Below are 18,265 nucleotides of genomic sequence, written 5' to 3' on the forward strand. Positions count from 1 at the left end.
CTAGCACTGATCTGTTGGCTGGTTTCAAAAACCGTAATTTGCACTAAACCTGAACATCCTGATGTTCCCTTGGGTAATGCCGTCAGGCAGTCAAGGATTAGTGCTAGTCAGGGTCTTGTATTCAAGGTTAAAATATTTTTTTTGCTGTATAGGCGAAAACAAAACCAATACACTTTGATTCTAACATCCTTTACTGATAGGTATTAAAATGATGTACATGGACAGGCCAAAAACACAGCAAAACACAGTGCCTGGACGAGATGAGGCACCAGTACAAAATATGAGGACTGCTAAATCCCTCCCATGCTTCCGTAGCTAGTACATTATTCAAATATAGTTAAAGCAATGTGAGATTCTCAGTCAATAGTAAATAAATCTATACAACAACCAATCAATCAACCGTTCTGCCTATCCTCTCTATATATTTGGTTCTCTACCTGATTCAAGTGACAGCCATTTGATGCTCTCTGCCAAATTTAAGTGCCCCAAGGATAGAACCAACCCCATTGTTCTTGTGATTTACAGAATGTTTAACAACATGTTTCAGTGTTTTCACAGCCCTCAATTAGGATTCTCTCAAATACCCTGCTCTCAGTTCAGATAAACAGGGAATCACTCTCGAGGCATTTGACAGCCGACAAAGGACTGAGAACACAGGACACAAAACGAGCTGTATTTATTCCAATTAGGACCCCAGCACCAACACAGGAGTAAGCACCACACACCGCAGGTCTAGCATGTAGAACAGAATCTTTAAACAAACTAATGCAATTATTGCTGAAAACTCAAACCTTTCCTTTAGTCAGGACCGGCACTTATCAGGGCAACCTTGTCCATTTCGTTTGTCATAGACGGTTTCTCATGAGCAAACGCAAAACTTTCTCTGTACAGTAGCAGCGCTCTATTGAACCGGTCTGCTTGTCTGCTGTCTCTGTAAGGCAGGCTGCAGGTTGTTAGTAGGTGACCTGGAGCGAGCGTGATGGTGGTGGAGGGGAGGGGAGGGATGGGAAGGGGAGGAAATTAAACACAGCTCTCTCAGTGAAGGGTTGAAGCAGCGGCTGACTCCCTACCCATCCTTCTTGTAGAACTCCAGCATCATGTTGTCCGTGGCAACGCTGAGGGGTCGCCGGGTCTGGTCGTGCAGCTTGCGGTCCGAGTGGTCCAGATCCGGGGAGGGCATGGAGCTGTAGTTGGCGTTGTGGTTCGTGTGAAGAGGGCTGCCGTAGTTTCCAGTTACGTTGAATTCGATCTCTGTACCGGGAACATTGCGATTCATCAACGCGTGCACGCACACACAGCAAGCTACACAAAAGTGTACAAGTTAAGCCTCAAATGGTTGTTTCCAGTTGAGTTTCACTGTGTTCTTCCTCAATCACAAAGGCAATCAAATCGATATTTAATCTCAATTTGTTTTTAAGAGCAAAAATGCATTTTTTTTAGCTGAATACATACATACGTACATACACACACGTACTAAATACATACTGTACAGCAGGGTTGGAGTCAATTCCTTTTTTCAATTTCACTTCCATTTCCTTTTCCTTTTTAAAATCAATTCCCAATTCCAATTCAAAGTCCTTTCTGGAATTGATTAAAAGGGTTGATTTTAAAAAGGAATTGAAAATGGAATTGGAATTGAACAAAAGGAACTGACTCCCACCGTGCTGCCCATCCCTGTGTGTCGTGCTCAAATAAAAAGAAAGCTCTCGATCAACAAGCTCTTCCTCCACTACCTCCAGGGAAGAACCAATCGGCATGCTGGATGATGGGCTCGATGATGCCGACAATCTGAAGGGAGACGGTGGTCATCATCTCTGTGATGTTCCTGAAACAGACGAGTCACATTTCAGGAGAGGGCGTTTGATCACAAAGAAGCAGGTCTGTTATAAGCAGAGGGCGCTTCGCAGAGTAACTCTCTGTATCCAACGCACACAATACAATGGAAACTATACCCTGCGCTAATGCAAGAATTCCTAAAAAAACCCAAATCAAAACTGAAAAGTAATCATCAATTCAATCAACAATCATTGCACTATAATAAACACATACTGCTAACGTGTTCTCATTTTTATCTCCATACAGAGTGAAACTGCATCCCTTTGCTCGGCTACATTGTAAATACTGTTCTAATGTGTAATAGGACCCAGGAGGCTCACATACCCCTCAGTGTGAGTCCAGAGCAGGTTGGGCCCCAGCACTATTGCAATATTCCCTGGCGTCATCTTATTGGAATCTTGGTATTCTGTTAACTTGGCCAAAAATTTGATTAAGTATCTGTTAACAAAAAAAAAAAAAAGAGAATACAGGAATCTATAGACAAACTTTTCCAAAACTGTACTCCATGCATTTTTTTTTATTATGCTGGAAAGAGCACTAAATAAAAGACTATTCCCAGGTTTAACAGGGCTTACAAAGACTTCTCATTAATTCTGCCAACTGAGACTAATTGGAACGTATATCTTCAGGGATTTTCCCCCCATATGAGACATTTTTAACACACATATCTGTGTGTCTGTGTTTGTGTTGGATGTGCAGAGCCTGTTTCCCAGCAGGTGTTGAATTTGCTCCCTTCAGATAAGATGAGTTTTCAGATTTGGACTGTAAATACTGACAGCATCTTATCTAGCCAACTGGTGGCACGCTAGAGACTGTGACAGTGCGTTATCAAGGGCACGGACTTCAAACACTGCCACAGGACAGAGACATCACTCAGTTAAGTGTTCCCTTCATCAGAATACTTTCCTAGTAACTCGAGAGATTATAGGCGCATCAAATCCGCACAATTTTGTTAAACGGGACACAATAATGTGGGAGCCATCCTGCCACACATAGTAACTCCAGCCTATTAAACTGTTGCTAATAAACTGCATCTTTTATTATCTCATTTGCAACCTTGGATGGTGTAAGAGGAAGAGCTATTTGGCTTTTGAAGGATTGCAGAAATGTCAAGTCACAGGAAGCATGTGGATAGGGAGACAGACACTGAGTGCAGTACATTCACTCTGACTTTCCCCGTGTGAACTGTCATTTTAAATGTACCTGAGATTGTCGGCATTTGCCTTGGGAAGCTGCTCGCAAGCATTCAGCAGGGCCTGCAATCTTTTATCTTGATCCTGAATGCTGGAAATGCAAAGCAAGTGCACAGTTCAGAATGGAAACACAGGGATCCGTTAGGAAAAACAGGAAGAGCCTCCAGCACTACAAAACCAGTCATGCCTGAGTAAAGCTCCCCGTCACCCCTTCTGCCTTTGCATTATGCTAAGCTGGTGTTAATAACGCTTCCACAGTCCTGATGAAGTCTTAATGATGTGTTTTAATCAGGGTTTAAGTGCAGATTAGTCACATTTTATAACAGCTTGCCAGTTTACCCATGAATGATCACCAAATACATCAACGTTTAAACCCCCCCCCCAAAAAAAAACACAATAAATAAAAGATAGAATGACAAGCAGTTGATGTTTAACAAAATAAAAAAAAAAAAACAGGGAAGCAAATTATTATACCGCGTCTCGAAAAGAAATCGGTCACGCTGATCATGCCACCCTACCCTTCCAGAGAACGGAGCTGCCAAACGCCAATCACACTGATTGACAGGCCTGAATGACTGGATGATAGTTTACCAGGAGGGCAGGGCAACAAGAAGGGCAGTATCCCGGACAACCTGACATTTACACATGATAACCCAGAATGGGTTAAAGATCTCAAAACCCATTTGAACTGAATTAGTATTGAGATTGTCAGCATGCCAAACCTTTCTCTCTACTGATGAAATACTTGAAATACTGCAATGTTCTAGGAGGGGGCCCCAGTGAGATCCAAATAGTGTAAACAACAGCATTACATTAAATATGGGTTGATAGATGATCTATTAAACAGATGGATAGATTGGTAGATAGACAAGTAAAAGATAGTAAAAGTAAAATAAAAAAACGATTATTACAATCCAACTACTTTCAGTTTCAGTGCATGCAACATTGAATTAACTTTCTGATAAATAGGTTCATCCACTTTGATTTCCAATATCTGTCACACGATGACAGCCTCTCTATCCATCTGCCTCCACTTTGCTACCTCTTGCCCTTACTTGGAAGCTTGAATCCACTCGTCATAGAGTTCAAAGGTCATCAGCGGTTCAGGCAGCTCACGCAGGTAGGATTTCAGAGCTCCTGACAGAGAGGAAACAGGAAGTGGATCAGCAGTGAAAGGGCTCTATCTTAATGAATCTGAATACTAACACCCTTTAACGCTATATGAATCTGCCTGTAAATACAATAAGATACAGGGAAAAAGTGGTCTGCACTGCAGGCAGTTTTAAAGCATTCAAAAAAAAAATGGCAGGCTTGTTTTCATTAGGTGCCACGAATTTCATTTACACTAAATCTATAGCATGATTACGAATGCACACACTGGTATGGGGTTAGTCAAGCAATTTAAAAATGCATCTTTATTCATTTTCATATCAGATACTGCTGCCTAAGCTGGAGACACACCATTGGCTTTCCAATAACCGTGCATGTCTCCGCAACGTGGTTTTAAAAATCATTCCCCTCCCGGCCGGAACTACAGCGATCTGACAGGAAGTGTTATTATCAAGTCCTATTATGCGAAGATAATTGTTTGTTTGTTTTTTTTTCTTTTTCTTCTGCATGCCAACGAGTCCAGTGAGACTGAGTCATGGTTCAGATTACAGTCAAGCATCACTGGCATGTTGACCTGTGTTGTAGATCCTGTTATTTAGGCATCTGAGTTGTTCTTTTTGCAGCAAACTAGTCATTCAATGATTTGCTGGCTGATATTCTGCATGTTAGCTTGGGTATTTGAAAGAATACCAGGTAGGGTCTGCTTATGTTAGAGAGTTAGAATGCTTAATCTCAGTCAGTTTTTACTAAAATAATAATAATAATTACAGAGTTTTTCAGATGTGCAAACACATATGGGACTTGCTTCACACTCTTCAAGGCATAGCCGTGGACAAACATTATAGATATATTAATTGAGGGGTCTGCCCCTGGTGCTGTTCATCGCACCTGCGATGGCATGTGGATCTGCAGAGTACTCCTGCACATCAAGCACCCCACAGTCCAGGGAGGCTTTCAACTTCTTCAGCTTGGAGGCAGAGGGAGCCACCCTGAACAGCCCCTGCAAAACAAGCAAAGCAGACACTGGCTTGAACACGCACGGGATTCGAAAGACTTACAGGAAACAGGACGAGAGATTTTAAATTGAGTTAACAGTTCGATTAGCTTGCAGTTACAGCTCTGCACTGCAAACCTCTCTGCAGAATGGGTCAGGTGTCCGTAAACTGTAAGGTAATAGTTAAAGGCAACTAAGTAGACAAATGCTGTGGCTAGTGCCTTCATCAGGCACTAGCAGGTGGTTAGGACTAATACAAATGGCAGATCTGATGTGCTGAGTGGCAAACTGGTAGCAATAGTATGACAATGTAAAGATCCAAGGCAGGTTCATGCAGGGAGAGCACTGGACCCGGGCTCTCACCTCCTCCTGCATGCCACACTCCAGCAGCATGGTCACACAGGCCTCAATGGGGAACGCGATCTCCCTGCCACTGATTGCAAGGTGCTCCTCCAGTGCTTTACCATAGGACGGCTTCTCGATCCAGGCTTCTGTGACAGAGCACAAGACAACAGCACAGTGTGACACACCAGAAATATTCAGCACTGTAAGCGGGGCTCGGCCTCTGCCAAACAAAGTGAGGTGACCAGGGGCCAGGAGGCTGGCAGGCCAACAGAAAACAAGAGTTTAGTAAGCTCTGGCACAACAGAGTATCTTCATTGTTGCAACTGACATCTGTGATGGAGTCTTTATCATGAAGAAGCGGTGGTATAAAAACAAGGTATTATAAAAGCACACACTGCTAATCAAGTTGATCCTGTATATTGTACTGTTTTCTGGTGAGTATTTTATGTGACAAAGACATGATACTTTATATCGCACAAGGTACAAACGAGAAATAAAAGCATAGCACTTATATAGTCAATACTATATTATGGTAGAATAGCCCGTTATGCACGCATGCATTATTGGCAATTCTGTATGATACAATTAAACCATCTACCCACGGAAAACGCCTGATGTGCAGCTGTGTGATGATACAATCCAAAGTGAATACAAATGTTCTTGTATACTCACCCTGATGTGCTTTAATCTGAGGCAAAATGCTCTGTAAAAGTGCCAGTGACTTGCTGTGGTAATCTGCCTGTACTTCTATCAACTGAGGGGAGAGAACAGTGGAGAAAGTTGAGATTTGATATCGTGTCAGACAAACGGTTAGATATCTTCATGAAAGGGCAACCTCTCCCTCAGACGTGACTGGTTCCTACAGTCGTATACCCTTTGAAATATTTTACAATAGGTGAATAATAAAAATAGAACAGTAATAATCTACACATTCATTTAGGAAATCAACTGATGGACAGAAAGCCACAGCGACAGGCACATACTTACTGTCTGAAAGTAGCTTGCATAGTCTATTTCTTTGGCCACAAAATTGTACATGTCAGCTGACAGCTGATCCTGTTTGTTTAAAAACAAAAAGAAAGTGGAATAAGAGCCCTGTGAAGACTAACTCTCCAATTATACTGAAACAGACCTAAAAACGTTCCTGCCTCGAAGTGCTGGCTGAAATACAGCCATGACAGTTAGTGAGGTCAGGTGTTGTTACAAGACCTGAGATGAGCCAACCAACTAACAGAGGAAACTCCTCTCAGAAAGAACTGGCTGACAATCTGGTAATGTTAAAATAAACCAGTTACTTTCTCAGTCTGCATGTGGTATGTAGTTTTATAAAGAGCAAGGGAATCCTTCTATATAACTAGTTACACAATACAGCATTCCTCCACATGTGCTTATTTTACTGTATTAGAGTATTGTCCCTTAATTTCGCCCCACACTCCGCGCGTGAATGTCAAACAGAAAGTTGTGAACGCTACAGCACCCTGCAGATGTCCACCCGGTTTGCTGCCTCCTCCATTTCTTCCCTGAGGGCATCAGCTTTGGCACCCGACGGCTGCAGGTTACTGGCCATGCCCGAGGACTTTGAAGACTGCTGCCACCTGACAGGACACAAGAAGAGGTGTGAGGAGCGAGGTGTGACACATACTGAACTGTATGCTTACTTACTGGCATTAATACCTGGCAATGGGGATCATATTTTTGGCTGTGAAAGTACTGAGCACAATGAGCTAATACCTACATTATATAAAATATATATATTTAAAAAAAAAAAAAAACTATGGGGTTCAGTTGATCGGATCTGTCAGGTTAAAATCAGGTTTAACCCTAATTTAAAAATCAATCTATTGGGTGGGGTAGAAATCGTGCTAATAAATGCATTATTACTATTTGACGATTACTATTGATGAAGTTATTACATTTTCAAGACCACATTACTAGTTTCTTGTTATTAAGTCATTTTACAATCTCTCAAAGTCTACGTAAAGACTTCTGCTTCACACAGGTCATGTTTCCTGGATCAGACAGCATCAGGTGCTCAGATTGCAAGGCTCCTTTGCCCACTTGGGATTGAAAAGATCTTCTAACACAATGAACACACACACACACACACACACACACACAGAGGACACCATGCTGCTCCCAACAGTGCACTGCTGTTTACAGCGTAATCCCTTCGCAAATACAAAGTAAATGCATCACAATATCAAGAGCTCCACACAGTAACAGGGTTATACCGTGTCCTTGCAGAGTCCATATCCAGAACTAGTTTAGCTAAATGTTTTCTCTGTTTCTGGATGTTGGGAATATCCATCTGGGAAAGAAATAAAACAACAACATCACGTTAAAGGAACAAGTTTTTATTTTTATTAATCACTGTAATAATAATAATAATAATAATAATAATAATAATAATAATAATAATAATAATAATACGTTACCTCTGCTAATATGAATAGTGGTTCTATCACATCTCTTTCTATCTGCAGTTCAAACAGAATGAGTTCCTGGGCCAGCCTGTCTTCTGTCTCTCCGCACATATTTAGCATTTTCCTACAAGAAATAAAAGACACTCTCAATACTGGGTGAAAAAGAATGTCCCTTACCCAAGTTTCGTCATAATTGGGTAAGCGGCTTTCAAGATATGCTGTATGTACAAATGTGATGTACCCAAAAACAGACAGACTGTCAGTCAGACAGCCCCTTATAAACACAGATTCATACACTCAATAGCCGTCTCTAAAGCAACCTTCCTCACAATAGGATAAGCAGTTCTCTAATTCAATGTAAAACCCAGAGTGGAGGGATAGAAATCATGAAAATGCCAGCTGAAGCTATGAACCCTTATATGTGGTTACTTTCATAGTATGGTCAGCTTTAGTGTGTTTCTGTGTGCTATAGTGTGTTCCTGTTTTCATAAGAACTGATGGGTTCATCATCAGGATAGCCCCACGGAGAGAATGAATCAAAGTTCACAATCCTCATGTTGGCTGAACACGGGATAGGCCCCTTTGTTAAAGACCTACTCAGAGGTGTGTTTCTACTGGGTGTAAAGATTAGACGTTTGTTTGTTTGTTACCCCAGTAGAGATTCGTCCCCGAGGACAGCAGCTCCCTCCACTAAGCACTGCGCCAGTGTCATCAGGGGGAGCTTTTTCTGGGAAGAGAACAACAGAAAACCGTCCGTGTTACTACCTGATCAAAACACAAGGAAGCCGTCAAAATGCGATGTGACAGCAATCTGTTCATGTAGGGCTGCCGTATAACTGCATGTGCACTGGGACAGTGCGGGACAGCTCAGGCTTTTCAACTCACACCCCAATGCATTCTGGTAAGTGTAGTCCTGCTGTACCTGAGACAGGTCAAACGTATCAGTGGGGTGTGAAACCTGAACTGTCCCAAACTGTCCTGGTGTACATGGAGTAGTATGGTGACCCTAAGTTCATGGGAAATAGATACAAAGAAAATACCACAAGGATCTTTAAGAACGTTTATTGAATTGTTATTTCTTTATTTAGTTTCTGTACAATTAAATACACCACACTAATTCAATCCCGAGTGCTACACCGCTACACAAATGAAAAGGAATGCATCCACCCAACCGTCTAGTTGGTCAGGAATGCTTTGGCATTCGGTACAGTATCATGAGCAATGGTGTCTATCTATAGACGTCACTATGGGTAAGGTTTTAGTTCAGTGGTAAATCCATCAGCAAGTCAGGTAAAAATAAACCCTTGTTAAGAAGGAATCCGTACCGAGGGAGAGCGCACTGATCTCTTGTCTACGTCCGCGCCCTGCTGGCCCTGCAGACATGCTGTTAGTTTCTTGTGGGTGCTGTGAGTCACTTGTTTTACCAGCTCCAGACGTTTCTCCACCTGCAAGTAAACAGGTACAAAAAAAAGCTATTAGAATCTCGTGTGATTACGGTGATCCACAGTGAAGCACGACAGGAGGAGTACTTGGAAAGTCTTTACATTCTTTTTACATTGGGGGGCTCCCGAGTGGCGCATCCAATAAAGGCGATTCACGTGGAGTGCAGGATGCGCCCTATAGCCTAGAGACTGCAGGTTCGAATCCAGGCTATGTCACTGCTGACCGTGACCTGGGGTTCCTAGGTGGCGGTGCACAATTGGCCGAGCGCTGCCCGGGAAGGGAGGGATTAGGTCGGCAGGGGAATCCACGTTTCACCGCGCACCAGCGACCCCTGTGGCCGATAGTGCGCCTGCGGTTCTGCAGTGGAGCCGCCAGATCTGTGTTGTCCTCCGGCACTATAGGTCTGGTGGCCTCGCTGTGGATCTGCAGTGAGAAAAGTGACGGATTGGCAGGAACACGTTTCGGAGAATGCGTGTTTCAGCCTCCATTTCCCAAGTCGCCAGGGGGTTGCATCAGTGAACCTGGATACAAATAATAATTGGGCATCCCAAATTGGGGGAAAAAAAACAGGGTAAAAAAAATATATCAAATGGATTATTGGTATATTTTATATGTCACCTTTTTACGGTTTAGTGTGGATCGCACAAATCAAAACAGCAGTTTTATCAAAATATTTAATATCTCATTTAAATTAACACAGACAGAAAGAAGGATGATTTAATTTAATAAAGCGTTCATGTTTACCTGTAATAGGTCTTCACTTAATACTTCTGTTTTTTCTGCCCTAAATGTAAAAACAGTGAACAGTTATCAGGACAGGCAATGCAGAAATCAACAAGAAATATACCAATTGTAACTAAAGGCAGCCTCAAAATATCCTAGGAAAGGAAAAGAACATTTTATACATGATATCCCACATAATCTTAAATAACTGTCAAAGCCCCTGGCCTTGTTCTGGTCATATTCTCCAACAGTTTTTACCCATCATAATTTAAGACATAATTATTCTTCCCCAATTTACTACCAGCGATACCGACAGCTTAGGGAAATGGATGTTAAAACAATCTATCTCACTCTGACCGTAAATAACACAAGCCTGTGGAGGTCCATTCTAAGTGTCCCCCAGTGGTGATTTAAAAAACCAGCTTACTAACATTAAGACATACAAAAAAAAAAATACAGTAAAAGGTATCACACCTTGACAGTTACTTCATTCTGCTAATCCTGGTGATTGCTTACAGCTGAGTGCCCTTATGAACTCTGTCCTTGAATGGAGGAACTCTGCTTCACTGTAGCACTGGGAGACTGATTAAACACCCTAATCATACTGTAACAAGTACAAACAATAATCTCTTGTATAAACCGCCAGCAAAACGGTGTTAAAAAAAAAAGTACAATTTTTGAGTTTCTCAAGCAAGCAGCTGGAGCAGAGTCTCATACAGCCAAGGTCTGAATGCAGGGGGTGACTGTGGTTGAGTGCGAGGGAGGTTACACAAATATAATGAGCCCAGAGCTGATGTTGAAGAAATCAGGCCATATGTTAGATATAAAGTATTGCTTGATAAACCAAGGTTAACAATTTAAGAGGCTTGCCAATGAGCAGAATGTCTTTTTTTGGCTGAAGTATAGTATATCAGGGGTGTGCTATTACTTGTACTCGGAATTGCTTTTAAGATGTATTTCTTGGCATATTATTCAATACATCCTTTCATTAACACGTTGATTTCAAAACAAGAAAAGTTCATGGCTTCAGTACGCCAGTAAAAATGTCAGTGCCTCAGATGACAGGAAAATAATCTTCAAATCGGCTTTTAAAACATGTGATGGGGAAGCAAAAAAGTTGTTTGTTTTTTATTCAGTATTTTAAAATAGATTAAACTTTCAACACATTCTGGTGCAGCTATTTTGGGGTGTGTGAAGTTTGGGATGACTAATTACAGCAACACGCATTATCCTGCGTCTATATGCGAGGCTAACTTCCACTGAGCACTTTATAACACAGGAGGAAAAGGTTTGCAGGCAACAAATATACCTGCAGAAGAAGAACCGAGTATCGAGAACATTTTAAATAGAATCCGAAACTAAATTCTAAGCAGACGTTCTGTAATACATACATAAACTTTTGATACTGTTATGAATCACAGAGGATACACAAGCGATACAACAGATCACCAGCAATCAATGAGCCTCATCTGACTTGAACATTACCTACATTACAAGGCAGAGTGAACTACACAGTTGGAACCATTGAGCGAATGTTTTATTGCACAGGTCTACTACACGTTACAGCATCACACATGACAGACAATGTGCTGTGGCCAGAAGCATGACAGCATCCCAGTGAAGCCTGCATTCGGTTTGTTTCTAGCACCCCTCCGTCACCTATCACAGCCTGGGACAGGGGTTTACAAAGTCAGTCACCACAAACCAGGTACAGCTTCTTAATTGCAAAAGCAGGGCAAACGTTCTCTGCTTTGAGAGAGTTAAATAGCTAATGATTTAATTCCATAAGCTCAAACTGTCACACTCTTCCATTCCCTGTTTAGGTCTCACATGATTTGAGCACATGTGAGAGTAGATGCAAATGCATTTATATCTGGTAGCATATTCATTCTGTTTGAATCCAGCTGTAACCCCCCGCGATTCTCAAGATCCGAGCTGTATCCACGCTGCTTTATTTATAAGGGCACTGCGGAGAGAGGAGACAACCTTCACAAGTCATGCACGCCCTGCCTCGTCAGCGACTTGCTTCAGGTCTGAGTGGAGATTGGTGCTGCGGCATCCATTTCATTCAGCTAGAAAGACTGTCAAGTAGGCCACCCTTCTTCTTTTCTCTCTCTCCCTTTTGTATTCTTAGTGCCAGTGCACTTTGCTGTTCTAGTATTTCTCAAGGGGTCTAGCAGTGTGGAGCTCTTTCTCATCCCCCTGTGGACACAGCGCTGATAAAATGCCAAGTCAGGAAGGTAAACATAAAAGTTACCGACCTAGATAAGCAAATCTAATATCACTGCAGAGTTAATAAGGGCGCTCAGCTGTAAGTTCAGAAATCCCCAGGCCCTTTTCATCCAGCTTTTCAACACACAGTATTTAAAGTCTGCTTTTTTATTGTTATTCATGAAACTGTTACAGCTTTAGATTACATGGCTGGATAGCCATGTAATTACTTTGTAATAACTGGGTAATTCATCTCCTGTCCTTGCATGGGAACTACTGTGTAATTACAATGTTATTGTTACCTGATGCAGGCCATTTCCAGATAACTTCACACACGTTATTCCCATGTGATTACATATTAATAAATGCTATCATTCAGAACCTAGCAGACAAGAACCCCACTCAAGCCGGCTGTTTTTTCCCCATTGACATTACCCCATGATTGTTGCTGGCTACAAACAGAACTATGCTGTTATTCACAACTGAAGTACAACACAAACAGAAAGATCTCTCTCTCTATGTCTACATATAATAATATAAATCACAAAAGCAGAGAAAAACACAACTAAATAGACATGCTAATAACTATACTGAAACATTTTAGAGCACAGTAGAAATTTTGTAATAGCTTCGCCAAACCAGGGTTTTTACCTAAAACAACATCTGGATCATTGGATCTGACTGTTTCATTCTTAATTCCCTCCTGGATTTAAATAAACTTACGGAAGTTTCTTGTTGACCTTTACACAAGTTATGTTTAGCTTTCTCCTCCACATTGTCAGGCTTCACTTCGCTCCAGATGTCAGCCAGCTGTTTTGCTATTTCTTTCTTTGTTTTCCTTGTCCAAAGTCCGGTGCTTTTAGCAAAAGGTACAGCTGTTGAATGAAGAAACTAAAGTGCTGCCAGCAATGCTTTCCCTTGCTCTAACTCTCAACCTTCATCTGACCATCAACTGAACCATGAACAGACTGTATTAATAATAACTGTCCAAAGCTATAAAATGTTTTTTATTTTTATTAAAGAGGTAGTTGCTTACAGACAGTCATTTCCTCTAACATAAGAAACAGGAACCAGAAAACAAGATGTGCATCCATAGCAGTAGCCCTTGAGAAGGCTTTGCAATTGAGTCGATCTGAAACTTATTTTTTTTATCAGAGAAACCCCATTGGCTTACCTAGTTCTTTACATGTTACTGTTGGTGCAGCATTACTGTTAAGGTTAATACTGACACATGGTCTGTCATTTCTAAAGAGCCCTTGTCATCATACCTTGTGTGGCGGAGCTGCAGACATTTTCTACTATAATGGTTGCTGGGGGGGGTGGGGGGTGTTATAGAGATTTGCCTCCCTTTAAGACGGTCAGTGCTCTCTAATGAAGACAGCAGGTTAATGAGGGAGATAGACCTCCCCCAGCCCAGTGCCACTCCAGTCCCTCTGCCATCTGCTAACCCCCCCCCCCCCCCCCCCCCCCCGCCCCGCCAGGAGATCCCTGCTTCAAAGGAACACCCAGGTGATCCCTGCTCTTCACATTCTAATTAGCGTAGGAAAGCAGGAGAACAGAAGGGACCATTTAATCAACCAGCTAACCCAATCTGTCCTTTCTTCCAGCGTGCATTTGAACCACAAGTCTGCATTCATGCTTTATTTTTATTTTTTTGTGAAGCTTTTAACCTCTTATCTCACGACAGGGGACAGAACCCGTAACAGCGGTGTATCACACAACACTGTCGTTACACACCCCTGGTCAGCAGGGTGCAGTCTCCTGTTTAACAGAGCTCACTGCCGGTATGTATGATCTTGCCAGTGATGCTGGACTTATGGGAATCCCTGTTGTGTGTTAAATGAGAAGTCAATGATAGATGTGGTTATGGATTTCACATTCCTAAATATCCATTATCATCACAATTCAGTTGGATCAAATCAATTGCTGCCAGCTGTCAGCAAGTGTCAAACACTACGCTCTCCTGGATTGAATATTAAGATATATTTGTACTTGCTTGAACCAAAGTCATTGTATTTATCTTGCTCTTATTGTATTACTTGTACTGTAACACTTGAAATGTATTTGCTTACGATTTTAAGTCGCCCTGGATAAGGGCGTCTGCTAAGAAATAAATAATAATTATATATATATATATATATATATATATATATATATATATATATATATATATATATATATATATATATATATATATCACACACACACACACACACACACACACACACACACACACACACACACACACACCTTCAGAAAAGTGCTGAATGTTGTTCTCGTTATTTTTCTAATTTACCGCCTGCAGTCACTGTTACAGAGTCACCTTGTCACCTACACGGGCTCGTCGGTTATTCCTCCATCCTTATTCGTGAAATAAATATTCTGTGAAAGCATCCTCTGCATACTGTGGGAATACGCACTGCCTGTTGTTGAGAGGGTGGTGTAGAGTACAATTATATATAACACAGCCTCTTGTAAAATCGATTTACTTATACCAGTGTCGTCCAACTGAGATGACATGTGTTGTAACAATCAAGTAGTGCAAGGTTTGTTGATTCAATTTCAATTGTGTAGAAAAGGGACAAGAAAGAAAAAGAAAAAAGCTTGAAAGGATTCTTGTACCAAACACTGCAGAACTACACGAAACAAGGCCTACTTGTTCCTGTTTTAAGACCCATGTGTGAGTCAGCCACACAGCAGAGGACACACAGGCAGTGATATCAGTGTCTCAGCAGGGGCTCGGATCACAAGGCTGCACTGCACAGCCCCTGAAGCTTCAGGTGAGCTGTGAACACCCTTATCTTCCACTGCAATTCCCCTCCTTCTCCAAGGGGGTGGGTTGCTATGGCAGCCTGGTTTACGCAAAGAATGCAAACAAAAGGCTAACCTCTTAATTTCTTTATTAACGAGAGGAGGAGAAGAAGTGGAGAGACGAGGGAGGCTACAACTTTTTAAGGTATCAGTATGCTCATTTACCAAAGCAGCCCTTTCTAAAGCTATCAAGGTCACGTTTGCTAGAATAGCCCAGATTGCTCAGCTTCATAAGTCAACCTACCCCCTCAGAATGTAACTAGATCTCTCCCACACATAAACCCACATACAGTACGCGAGTACTCAGCCGTCATTGCTAATTTAAACCGATTTCACGGTTTACTCAAAGCAACAAAGGGATACACTTTTGACTCCTCTCTGAAGGAAATTAGCTGGATCTTAGACTTGTCTTTTCTTAAAACTACAGTGACCAAAAAGTCTCTCTACCTTCAGAAATATCTTCTGTTTACAAAACAAGAAACCCATATCGATGCAGTATTGACATTATGGAAAGCCACCTTCATATGTTGTCATACAGCATTCAACAAAGTGAGAGGGGTTAAAGTTATCTGTGGAATATCTCCAGGTTGACTCTGCTAACTAGGCCGAGAACCAGCAGCCCTGCTACAGAATCCTCAGGAGGAGACTAGCCACTCCTGCTGCATGCTGTAGCACCAAGACAGGGCATTACCTCACTGTGCAATGCACCAACATACTGAACAGGGCTAGGAGGGAACTGTGGAACCTTGGAAGCGATGGTAAAACGTTTCAGCTAGTGCCTTCTTCACTGTACTACAGAGTCTACTTGACAAATGTTTCGATTTAGAATTCAGATTAGGGGTTTTGATTAAGCAAAATGCTTTCAATTAGCAATGCAACTTCTAAATCGAACTAATAATGTGGTAACATTTAAAAGGACATAAACTGACCACAGAATTTCTGCTTTACTATACAAGTCACTGAATAGATTTTTTTTTTTTGGGGGGGGGACGGGGGACGGGACGACGACACCCTGTGTCTAGGGTCATCTACTGTACTTAACTTTTACTGTTTTTAAGTCATGTAAGCTAAAATAATATTTGATGCATCTGCATCAGAGATGTTGTCTGTGCCAACTTATGTTTAATACATTTATAACATAACATTTCAGTAATGCAAACACCCTGACAAAAGCTACACTTAAACCTAGACATGAGCTACATGGCTCTACCTTTAACATTGCAGGGTTACAGCAATACCCCTTCTAATGAGAATTGTCAGCCTGTGCTGCGACACTTGTGCTGACTTGGTAAATACTTTCCGATCCCATTCTGAGCTCCAGTTCCTCTTTTTTCTCTGTGGTGTGAAAGCAAGCTGTACCCTATCTGACCTGCAGTTCTTTTGACAGTAAAGAAACATTGTCTTTATCCCTCGACTTTAAAAGCATCCACTTTGCTATTTAAACAAGCCGTATATTACAGTTACCCAGAGTAACGTCTTTTTTTAAATGCATTTTTTAATAAATCTTTTACAGCCGTTTTGTTAACACCAGACACATGTCACAAAAGGTTCGATCTGGAAATCTATCTGCACTTAAAATAACTGTGTTTTAAGGGGTAGACTCAAATAATAAAAAACTGTCACTTTATGACCTACAGCATTTTTAAGTTATTCAACAGCCCCCCTCCAAACACCCCCAGTGAATTGGCTATATACACCCATGCATTAAAAACATGAATACTGCCTGTCTGGAAAGCACTGAATGCAGTTAAAGAATAGGAAAACTCCATGGCAACTGTAATATTTGATTGAATAGACTCCTAAGTTGACACTGAATCGATGGTACTAGCATATGAATTACAATTACAATGCACCACACAGTTGTGCAAATAGGCTGTCCCTTCTATTGCTCAGCAAATGGCATCCCTGACATGTATTCTGTATTAAAATATTTCAATTACATCACCCCTTGGTCTTTAAAAACTTTTTTTTTTCAACTTAAGCTGTATTCTAGAGAGAACACATATCTGTGGCTTCATCACAAAACTATGGAATCCACAGAAATCAATAGCTCGTTTCCCTATCGGAAAGTCAATTCAATTGTTAATACCAACATGGTTTCATTTCTAAGAACATATTACTGGCAATGGCACTTGGAATGAACACCAGATGAATTGTTTTATGTGGGATAAACATCGAATCAATGTTAAAATACTTTCTCTCGTGCCTGACAGCCCTGGAAAACAGTGGGTTATTATGACCATTCATAATAATGTAATGTTGTTTATCCCTGACGTATAGAACAGTTTTAGTTTCAGACAGTTTTAAGTCATCATGGGCAAGTTAAGAGATGTGACAACATTTTGTGTGCATGTATGTGTGTGTGCGTGTGTTTTGGGTTGGAATGGAGAAAAAGCGAATAAACACAAGCCATACATATTTACAACTGGAAAACAACTGCAAAACAATATTCCTTCTAGCGTTAAAAAAGAGAGAGAGAGGGAGAGTGAATGAATAATAGCTTCTACTCCAGATAATGTTATCACAAAATGATTTGGCACTAAAGATCTCCTCCTCGTTGAGGCTGGGCTATTGATGCAGCTGTTCCCTCATTTTATAAAGTACGGGCTGGCTGGGAATCAGCAGCATCTGCATTGGCGCTCCACACCTACTGCACAGCGAGGCGAGGCCGAGACGGGCTCAGATTTTATCTGCCTTTGCTGTACGGCTGCCAAGAAGCACCATGGCTGTGATCTCAGACTCGGGAGGCAGGCAGACAGGCAGGCAGGCAATCAATTCCTGAATGGTTTTCATCTGCAGCTTAGCTTACACCGTACTAGTCACCGCATGTGAAATATCATCGTGTGATCAAGGCTGCTGTCTGGTAGTTTCTGCCCCCTGCCGCTGTGTTATTTTAGTGCCCATTAAGATATAGGATGCCGATGTAGGAGACTCTTGAAGGTTATGCATGAGTAGCTCGACATGTCAAGTATACAAATGTGAGGTTTACAGTTGTATCCGTACTGCATACTAACCCTTTGAACAAAGACGCCTAGTACCTTACCATTTCCAATACCTACATACTCTTTGTTCTTCTTTAACAGTCTACATGCAAGATGAAAAGGGTTGAACCCTCTAAGTGAGTTCTGAAGGACACCAAGAGCTACTACAGCAATATGATTTGGGATTCTCCCAGC

At 41.5% G+C, this 18,265-nt stretch overlaps 1 protein-coding gene across 7 annotated transcripts in view; it reads right to left on the minus strand.

The window, feature by feature from the left end:
• Positions 1-18,265, minus strand: part of LOC117422845 (rho GTPase-activating protein 44-like) — a 43,287-nt gene that overhangs the window by 10,469 nt on the left and 14,553 nt on the right. For 6 of the 7 annotated variants that reach the window (XM_034038045.3, XM_034038044.3, XM_058989778.1 and 3 more), the window contains exons 2-16: positions 10,089-10,128; positions 9,227-9,346; positions 8,552-8,628; positions 7,914-8,025; positions 7,710-7,786; positions 6,956-7,073; positions 6,466-6,534; positions 6,151-6,232; positions 5,497-5,624; positions 5,028-5,139; positions 4,085-4,166; positions 3,040-3,120; positions 2,161-2,274; positions 1,734-1,825; positions 1,071-1,251 (exon numbers count right to left, since the gene is read on the minus strand). In XM_034038045.3, the coding sequence (XP_033893936.3) occupies positions 1,071-1,251; positions 1,734-1,825; positions 2,161-2,274; positions 3,040-3,120; positions 4,085-4,166; positions 5,028-5,139; positions 5,497-5,624; positions 6,151-6,232; positions 6,466-6,534; positions 6,956-7,073; positions 7,710-7,786; positions 7,914-8,025; positions 8,552-8,628; positions 9,227-9,346; positions 10,089-10,128 (1,485 nt within the window). Of the gene's footprint in view, positions 1-1,070; positions 1,252-1,733; positions 1,826-2,160; positions 2,275-3,039; positions 3,121-4,084; positions 4,167-5,027; positions 5,140-5,496; positions 5,625-6,150; positions 6,233-6,465; positions 6,535-6,955; positions 7,074-7,709; positions 7,787-7,913; positions 8,026-8,551; positions 8,629-9,226; positions 9,347-10,088; positions 10,129-13,001; positions 13,239-18,265 lie in introns of those variants that run through there. The other variant, XM_058989777.1, reaches the window with a different exon arrangement.

The sequence above is a fragment of the Acipenser ruthenus genome, chromosome 17 (assembly GCF_902713425.1).
Source record: "Acipenser ruthenus chromosome 17, fAciRut3.2 maternal haplotype, whole genome shotgun sequence".
Classification (NCBI taxonomy): domain Eukaryota; kingdom Metazoa; phylum Chordata; class Actinopteri; order Acipenseriformes; family Acipenseridae; genus Acipenser; species Acipenser ruthenus.